Source organism: Sinocyclocheilus grahami, unplaced genomic scaffold, assembly GCF_001515645.1.
Source record: "Sinocyclocheilus grahami isolate Dianchi unplaced genomic scaffold, SAMN03320097.WGS_v1.1 scaffold482.1, whole genome shotgun sequence".
NCBI lineage: Eukaryota > Metazoa > Chordata > Actinopteri > Cypriniformes > Cyprinidae > Sinocyclocheilus > Sinocyclocheilus grahami.
Genome location: NW_015505661.1, coordinates 84516 through 94253, shown reverse-complemented (window position 1 = coordinate 94253; position 9738 = coordinate 84516). Strand labels below are relative to the sequence as shown.

Below are 9738 nucleotides of genomic sequence, written 5' to 3'. Positions count from 1 at the left end.
TTCTAAGGCGAGGCCCGATCTGAGGGTCGTGCTTCAGTCTAGGAAGCCCTCGACGAAGTGGTCCTGACATTTTTAAGCCCAGGACTGCTGAGGGTGGCCCCTACTGGGGAAGAGCGGGGTGCACCAAATTATACGGTGTCCGTCTCTCCTCAGCGTCCTCAGGAGATCGTTTTGCCAACCCTGCCAGTGTTCCAGGGCGCAGCGGTCTCCAGCGAGTGTTTCTCTCAGTATTTAGAAAACATTAGAAAACCGTAGCGGAGCTGAGAGCCTCGCCACCCCTTCGGGGGTCTCTCGAGCAGCTAGTTCGGCCGTCTCCTGCCGGTCCTCCGCTTCAGGGCATCCAGCTAGCAGCTCCAAAAACACAGTCTCGAGAGACTGGTTCCCTTAGTAGATTATTTAGCAGCGTGGAAACTACTGCCAAATGTATCTCGTTGGGTCCTGCAAACTGTAGAAAGAGGCTATCGCATTTATTTCGGCGCTCCGCCGCCACCTTTCAAAGGGGTATTCCTCACATTAGTGGGCCCCGAGCAGGCTCTGGTATTAGAACAAGAAGTGAATACTCTCTTGAGGTAGGAGGCCATCGAGGTGGTCCCTCCTCTCGACAGAGAGTCCAGGTTCTACAGCCGGTACTTCATCGTCCAATTTTAGATCTGCGGCTATTGAACCACTCAGTCATGCGTCTGAAGTTCAAAATGCTCACTGTCAAACAGGTCGTGTCTCAGATCAGGTCCGAGGACTGGTTTGTCACTATAGATCTAAAAGATGCTTATTTCCATGTCTCCATCCTTCCCAGTCACAGGAAGTTCCTGAGGTTTGCTTTCAGGGGCAAAGCTTACCAATGTCGGGTGCTTCCCTTCGGCCTAGCACTCTCACCCCATACTTTCACAAAGTGTGTGGATGCTGCTCTGGCTCCTCTGTGACTCCAGGGCGTCCGCATACTCAATTACATCGACGATCGGTTGATTTTAGCTCAATCAGAGCAGATGGCGGTTCAGCATCGAGATGTCGTTCTCGCTCATATGAAAGAGTTGGGGTTAAGACTAAACGCCAAGAAAAGTGTGCTTTCTTCATTACAGAGGACCACTTATCTGGGCGTGGTGTGGGATTCGACCACGATGCAGGCACGTTTGTCTCCTGCTCGGATCGAGTCGATCTTCACTGCAGTCGCGAGAGTCAGAGAAGGCTGGTCACTCACTGTGAAACAGTTTCAAAAGCTGCTGGGTCTGATGGCAGCTGCGTCCAACGTGATAACTCTTGGCCTGCTGAACATTAGACCCTTACAGTGGTGGCTCAAGACCAAGGGGTTCTCCCCGAGGGGAAACCCGCTTCGCATGATCAAGGTCACGTGGCGATGCCTACGTGCCTTAGACATGTGGAGGAAACCTTGGTTCTTGTCTCAGGGCCCGGTGCTGGGCGCTCCTTGTCGGCGCGTAACGCTAGCGACGGACGCGTCCCTCACCAGTTGGAGAGCGGTCATGAGTGGCCACCCTGCCCGCGGTCTGTGGAGTGGTCGCCATCTCACGTGGCACATCAACTGCCTGGAGATGCTGGCCGTGTTTCAAGCCCTCAAACACTTTCTTCCAGACCTAAGAGATCGCCATGTGTTTGTGCGCACCGACAACACAGTGGTGGTCTTTTATATCAACCACCAGGGAGGTCTACGTTCGCGCCCCTTATACAAGCTGGCGCACCAGATACTTGTGTGGTCCCAGGGCAAACTCCTCTCGCTGAGAGCAGTTCATATTCCTGGGCATCCTGAGCAGACATCCTGTCGAGGCAGGGGCCGAGGCCCAGGGAATGGATGCTTCATCCCGAGGTGGTGAAGCAGATATGGAGAGTTTTTGGCCAGGCTCAGGTGGACTTGTTTGCGACTTGTCAGACATCGCAATGTCCCTTCTGGTTCTCTCTGACTCATCCAGCTCCACTGGGGCTGGATGCTACGGTACAGAATTGGCCGAGGCTTTGTGTGTACGCCTTTCCCCCGATGCATACGTCCACAGAGCTGCCCTGTGGAGAAAGGCGGACCAACTGCTTGTGTGCTATGGTCCCCCTAAGAGAGGTCATCCTGCTTCCAAGCAGACCCTCAGCCGGTGGATAGTGAATGCCATTACTGTTGCCTATGAGTCCTCTGATCTCCCCTCACCATTGGGGGTCAAGGCTCACTCAACAAGAAGTGTGGCGGCCTCCAAGGCCTTTCTGGCAGGTGTTCCTATGCAGGACATCTGCGACGCTGTGGGATGGTCTATGCCCCTCACATTCGTCAGGTTCTATGACCTAGATTTGCGAGCCACTCCAGGCCCCTCTGTTCTCTTGCCATAGCTGTGCTCTTCCACACTAGGCAGGGATTTGCAAGTCTGGCGGTGTGGACATCTCGTTCCCCTAGCGTTTTCCAACGTAGCTCGAGTTCCCGAAGGGGAACGTCCCAGGTTACATATGTAACCATGGTCCCCCGAGGGAACGAGACGCTGCGTCGCAAGTCCATACTTCCGACATCCCTACTAAAGCTTGCATCACTCCTAGAAGCTAACGTCGGCTGCACCTCACGTGCTTTTAAAGCTTCCTGGTCATGACGTCACCTGCCTCTGACGTCTCGCCCATCGATTGGACTGATTACACATATGATTCAGAGCTTGGTATCACTGAAGGCGTTCCCCTAGCGTTTTCCGACGCAGCGTCTCGTTCCCTCGGGGAACCATGATTACATACGTAACCTGGGACGTTTTCATACCACAATCCCAATGGCTGCTCAGGTCTCCAAAAAGATAACTCAAAACAAAAATGACAAAAACTGAAATATAATATACCATTTATTGCTTCATATATTCAATACATCATGGATTTTTGTAACCCTTTCTGTATCATACTTATTCATAAATATATTTTAAAAGAAATCGTAACAATAAAAATTTTTCATAAAGAGACAGATATTCACAAAATTGTAAAATTACACTGAGAAAAGTAAAACTTAACAGAAATGTAACCATGAGACAAACATAATCAAAAGTGAATAACTGTTTCATTTAAGCAGACTTTACTTAAATGAGATTCCCAAAATGCTCTTGGAATGATATGTGCATTTTCACCAGATCAAGAAGGAGCTAATTTGACACATTCAACTGATTCAATTCATGTAATACTTATACACAGAGCACACACAAAAAAACAGTCTTTATTTAATAATAATCACAAACACATAAAACCATGGCGTTATATTCCATGAGGTAAACACTTCAGGCATAGCAAACAAATACACACTGTATGTATCTGCACATATGTGATTGTCATATGCAATAAATCTAAGAATCTGCTAAATAATCCTGTCAATTCCAAGTAACAAGAGTCACTTCTACTATATAGAGTAATCCAGATCGATTTCTACCAGATACAGATGAATAGTGATGCAATACTTAAAACTGAACAACAGAGTTTGCAACATCTGGAGAGCATAAAGCATGTTCAGACCGTTTTCTCATGCATTGCGTGTGCAGCCTCAGGTTAAGCCATTCAGATGTATCGAGCTTTGTATGACTGGACAGGCTTATACAAAGCTGGCTAAATGACTGAATGACGTCGAAGTTCGGTAGTGCAAAGCAACCCCGCTTTTAGGACCCAGGAGAGACTGAGGATGGGGTGACCCGTTAAGATCCTGCCGCTCAAGCTTTATGTACAACATCAGAGGTCTATCACCCCCTACTTTAAATTCACCATCACAAAAAACCCAGCGCTAGTCACATTCAGGACAAATCCACTGAGTTACTTTATAACAAAAAATACTCTTACCTCTAAAGATCCCCTTAACTGAACTGCAGTTGGCCTTTCAAGCCTATTTTATAAGGTTGAAGTGCCAATCATCTAGTACCACCCCTTGGGAGGAGCCCTAGAGAACACGGCATACTCCATCCCCCTTCGTCTATCCCAGCCTCTAGCCTGCGGCCCTGTGGCCCACGCCCAAGACAGACGGCGGCCGGAAGGGTGTCTGTTCCATACCTTTAATGTGTTGTGTGAGTTGATGCTGCGGCGCCGCCCTTCTTCCAGCTGCATCTCCGAGTACAGCTCCTCCTCAGTTTCAAAAGCTGCTGGGTCTGATGGCAGCTGCGTCCAACGTGATAACTCTTGGCCTGCTGAACATTAGACCCTTACAGTGGTGGCTCAAGACCAAGGGGTTCTCCCCGAGGGGAAACCCGCTTCGCATGATCAAGGTCACGTGGCGATGCCTACGTGCCTTAGACATGTGGAGGAAACCTTGGTTCTTGTCTCAGGGCCCGGTGCTGGGCGCTCCTTGTCGGCGCGTAACGCTAGCGACGGACGCGTCCCTCACCAGTTGGAGAGCGGTCATGAGTGGCCACCCTGCCCGCGGTCTGTGGAGTGGTCGCCATCTCACGTGGCACATCAACTGCCTGGAGATGCTGGCCGTGTTTCAAGCCCTCAAACACTTTCTTCCAGACCTAAGAGATCGCCATGTGTTTGTGCGCACCGACAACACAGTGGTGGTCTTTTATATCAACCACCAGGGAGGTCTACGTTCGCGCCCCTTATACAAGCTGGCGCACCAGATACTTGTGTGGTCCCAGGGCAAACTCCTCTCGCTGAGAGCAGTTCATATTCCTGGGCATCCTGAGCAGACATCCTGTCGAGGCAGGGGCCGAGGCCCAGGGAATGGATACTTCATCCCGAGGTGGTGAAGCAGATATGGAGAGTTTTTGGCCAGGCTCAGGTGGACTTGTTTGCGACTTGTCAGACATCGCAATGTCCCTTCTGGTTCTCTCTGACTCATCCAGCTCCACTGGGGCTGGATGCTACGGTACAGAATTGGCCGAGGCTTTGTGTGTACGCCTTTCCCCCGATGCATACGTCCACAGAGCTGCCCTGTGGAGAAAGGCGGACCAACTGCTTGTGTGCTATGGTCCCCCTAAGAGAGGTCATCCTGCTTCCAAGCAGACCCTCAGCCGGTGGATAGTGAATGCCATTACTGTTGCCTATGAGTCCTCTGATCTCCCCTCACCATTGGGGGTCAAGGCTCACTCAACAAGAAGTGTGGCGGCCTCCAAGGCCTTTCTGGCAGGTGTTCCTATGCAGGACATCTGCGACGCTGTGGGATGGTCTATGCCCCTCACATTCGTCAGGTTCTATGACCTAGATTTGCGAGCCACTCCAGGCCCCTCTGTTCTCTTGCCATAGCTGTGCTCTTCCACACTAGGCAGGGATTTGCAAGTCTGGCGGTGTGGACATCTCGTTCCCCTAGCGTTTTCCAACGTAGCTCGAGTTCCCGAAGGGGAACGTCCCAGGTTACATATGTAACCATGGTCCCCCGAGGGAACGAGACGCTGCGTCGCAAGTCCATACTTCCGACATCCCTACTAAAGCTTGCATCACTCCTAGAAGCTAACGTCGGCTGCACCTCACGTGCTTTTAAAGCTTCCTGGTCATGACGTCACCTGCCTCTGACGTCTCGCCCATCGATTGGACTGATTACACATATGATTCAGAGCTTGGTATCACTGAAGGCGTTCCCCTAGCGTTTTCCGACGCAGCGTCTCGTTCCCTCGGGGAACCATGATTACATACGTAACCTGGGACGTTTTCATACTACAATCCCAATGGCTGCTCAGGTCTCCAAAAAGATAACTCAAAACAAAAATGACAAAAACTGAAATATAATATACCATTTATTGCTTCATATATTCAATACATCATGGATTTTTGTAACCCTTTCTGTATCATACTTATTCATAAATATATTTTAAAAGAAATCGTAACAATAAAAATTTTTCATAAAGAGACAGATATTCACAAAATTGTAAAATTACACTGAGAAAAGTAAAACTTAACAGAAATGTAACCATGAGACAAACATAATCAAAAGTGAATAACTGTTTCATTTAAGCAGACTTTACTTAAATGAGATTCCCAAAATGCTCTTGGAATGATATGTGCATTTTCACCAGATCAAGAAGGAGCTAATTTGACACATTCAACTGATTCAATTCATGTAATACTTATACACAGAGCACACACAAAAAAACAGTCTTTATTTAATAATAATCACAAACACATAAAACCATGGCGTTATATTCCATGAGGTAAACACTTCAGGCATAGCAAACAAATACACACTGTATGTATCTGCACATATGTGATTGTCATATGCAATAAATCTAAGAATCTGCTAAATAATCCTGTCAATTCCAAGTAACAAGAGTCACTTCTACTATATAGAGTAATCCAGATCGATTTCTACCAGATACAGATGAATAGTGATGCAATACTTAAAACTGAACAACAGAGTTTGCAACATCTGGAGAGCATAAAGCATGTTCAGACCGTTTTCTCATGCATTGCGTGTGCAGCCTCAGGTTAAGCCATTCAGATGTATCGAGCTTTGTATGACTGGACAGGCTTATACAAAGCTGGCTAAATGACTGAATGACGTCGAAGTTCGGTAGTGCAAAGCAACCCCGCTTTTAGGACCCAGGAGAGACTGAGGATGGGGTGACCCGTTAAGATCCTGCCGCTCAAGCTTTATGTACAACATCAGAGGTCTATCACCCCCTACTTTAAATTCACCATCACAAAAAACCCAGCGCTAGTCACATTCAGGACAAATCCACTGAGTTACTTTATAACAAAAAATACTCTTACCTCTAAAGATCCCCTTAACTGAACTGCAGTTGGCCTTTCAAGCCTATTTTATAAGGTTGAAGTGCCAATCATCTAGTACCACCCCTTGGGAGGAGCCCTAGAGAACACGGCATACTCCATCCCCCTTCGTCTATCCCAGCCTCTAGCCTGCGGCCCTGTGGCCCACGCCCAAGACAGACGGCGGCCGGAAGGGTGTCTGTTCCATACCTTTAATGTGTTGTGTGAGTTGATGCTGCGGCGCCGCCCTTCTTCCAGCTGCATCTCCGAGTACAGCTCCTCCTCATCCTCCTCCATGATGTCAGACAGATCGGAGCCCCGACTGCTCTCGGTGTAGTACTCCTCACTGTGGCTATAGTGATGATGCTGGAGGTACAGACATGGAAATCTTCATGATTTAACACTCCAGGAAGAAATCTTCAAAACTCAACCGAAATTTTACTTAGTTACACTCTAATGTTTTCTAATGTTTCTGGTTCCTAATTTGGCTCATCAGTACTTCGCTCTTGTCTTTGTTTTGTTATTTGTATAGTTTGGATGCGTTGCTTGTTTTCCTTGGATTTTGAATTTAAATATATTAATTTGCATAGTCTTGCTATTTTATTATTAACAGCACAAAAAACACTGGATGATAAAAGTAAAAAATAAAAAGAAAATAAAGAAAATAAATAAATAAATAATCATAAGGAGGCCCCAAGAATAATTTAGGCCCATATTTGGAGGCTTATTTGGCCCACATGTAAAAATTAATGAATGTCACATTTTAGCTCATATTTTATACTTGCCCTGACAATATTTTTATTTGCCAGATTAGTAAATACATATAAATACACACACACACACACACACACACACACACACACACACACAAACATAGCAATATTTCTTTGTGATTTCTTTCGCCATTCTTTTGTCATCTTGTGATTTCTTTGTCATTTGTAGCAATATTTATTTGTGTCAGAAAAAATGTTTATGAAAGTAATGAAAACATTTTTCATTACTTTATGTTAACATTAAGTTGCAAAGCATAGTTAGAACCAACAATTTGACATATATAAGAACATTTAAAAATTAGTCCACCCCATCAGCTATATATTTTTTTCAACATTTTAGGACATACAGATATTGGCCTGGCATTTCAACAGTGTTAACTTACTAATTCTATATAATATCAACATAATAATATGAGTATAATGCAATTCAATATAATATAATGTCATGCTTGGAATGCACATTCTGTATTTTGTAAAGCATAAATAAACAGAAATGTCCATTACTTGTGTTGGAAAAGTTACACAACGTGTGTTCTCGTGTTGTGTCAGCTGATCCAAAACTCCCTTAAAAAGTTTTCTTGTGCAGTACAAAAAGATTGCTGTTTTTCAGACTCACGTGTCTGCCCAGCTCAGAACCTCTGAGAAACTCGTCCACAGAAGCTCCTCTTCGCCTGGCGTGAGGCGAATCGTACCCGTCCTCCTCCTCGTCTGAGTTTAATGAATGCAGAGTGTTACCTCTCTCACTAAAGATGTTCCTCCTCTCCACCTGAAACAGTGCATGCGCATGGATATTCTGTCATGCTGCTTAAAAGCATTCCAGCAACCATCTTGATCATCATCTTCCTCATTTAACCCAACAAACCAGTGGACTCACCCTGCTATTCGGGGCGCTCCTCTGCGCCACCTGGCGGGCCATAGCACGAGCCACTGTGTTGGGAATGGGCACTCCCTGAGGTTGAGGCAAGATCCTCTGAGGGGAGGGTGAGCGTCGGCCCTCTACGTGAGGGGGCTCCAGTGTGTGTCCCGGGTGCGGTAGGGGTGACGGAGCCCGGGGATGTGGCTCCCAGGGCTGTCCCATTCGCCTGCCCATCTCTGGCTCTTTGGCATGGGGGTCTCTGGCACTTGGTAGGCGTTTGGGTTTAGACATGGGGTACGGGGAGGGCGATGGGTGGGCGTGGGGGTGCGAGGGTGGTGGATGAGGGTGGGATGGCGGGACGGAATGGGGCTGGACATGCGGTTGTGGATGGGTTGGGGGGTAGGCTTGTGGGTAGGGAGGCGGGTGAGGGGGGTGTCCGTGGGGGTGAGGCACCAGGAGGTTGTGCGGAATGGCGGCCACTGGAGAGTCCTGTGACTCTCCTTGTGCTGATATTGTCCTCACGACGACCTCCCGCGCTTCCAGACACTGGATACGGTTCAGTTCCACCGTAACGAAATCTGCTGTGGGGTACATTATCTCTGCTATCTGAAAACAAACAAACAAAAGAAATATGGGATAAACAAATGTGCCCTAGCAAGGATAAACAATGAGTGTTTTCCGCTGATATAATCAGGCAGTTATTCAGATTTGTACTTGACCTGTTATTTTTATTTTATTTGATATTTTCATTAGCCCCATCATAAAAATGATAAAATTTATTTTTAGCAATACATTTTGTGTTCAAAATAAATACATTCAATATATGTTTAATTAAAATAAATAAATAAATAAAAATATTAAATACATCATTGATAATTTTAAAGGTGTTAGAAATAAATACATTATATACTTTTAACTTTAAAAATAATTATAAATATATAATACAAATAATTTACAAGTACATACATGCAATAATGAACAGTATTTTATTTGCAATAACAGCTGGAAATTACACAGCTATAGTTTAATTCTGTGACAGCAATAAATTCATAAACACACTTTTGTTAGAAAACAGCAGCATATGGGGATTTGTTTATCATTTTAAGCTACCATTACATATGATATTTGTAAGAGTATAACAAGTAATTCTCACATTTTTGAAAAATGTTAGACAGCTAGATGCTTAATGCATCATAGAACACCAAATGTTTAAGCTTGCCAGGCACAAAAACACATTAGATTATGAATGTAAAACAAAGTGACGAAAATTCCTGACACTGGTCCTGGACCATCTAGACATACTTATTGTCAAGATCAACATCATAAGATCTTAAAGGGGTCATATGATGCAATTTCAAGTTTTCCTTTCTCTTTGGAGTGTTACAAGCTGATTGTGCATAGATAAGATCCCTGAAGTTGCAAAGACTAAAGTCTCAAACCCAAAGAGATATTCTTTATCAAAGTTAAGACTCT

General features: G+C 45.7%; 1 protein-coding gene across 6 annotated transcripts in view; it reads right to left on the bottom strand.

Annotated features, from left to right (window-relative positions):
• The window catches only part of LOC107553827 (RIMS-binding protein 2), a 57094-nt gene that overhangs the window by 21345 nt on the left and 26011 nt on the right, over positions 1–9738 (bottom strand). For 4 of the 6 annotated variants that reach the window (XM_016236130.1, XM_016236131.1, XM_016236132.1 and 1 more), the window contains 4 exons: positions 8284–8871; positions 8026–8175; positions 6901–7002; positions 3988–4041 (listed from right to left, as the gene is read on the bottom strand). In XM_016236130.1, coding sequence (XP_016091616.1) covers positions 3988–4041; positions 6901–7002; positions 8026–8175; positions 8284–8871 — 894 coding nt within the window. Of the gene's footprint in view, positions 1–3987; positions 4042–6846; positions 7003–8025; positions 8176–8283; positions 8872–9738 lie in introns of all 6 variants that reach the window. The other 2 variants (XM_016236134.1, XM_016236135.1) reach the window with 1 other exon arrangement.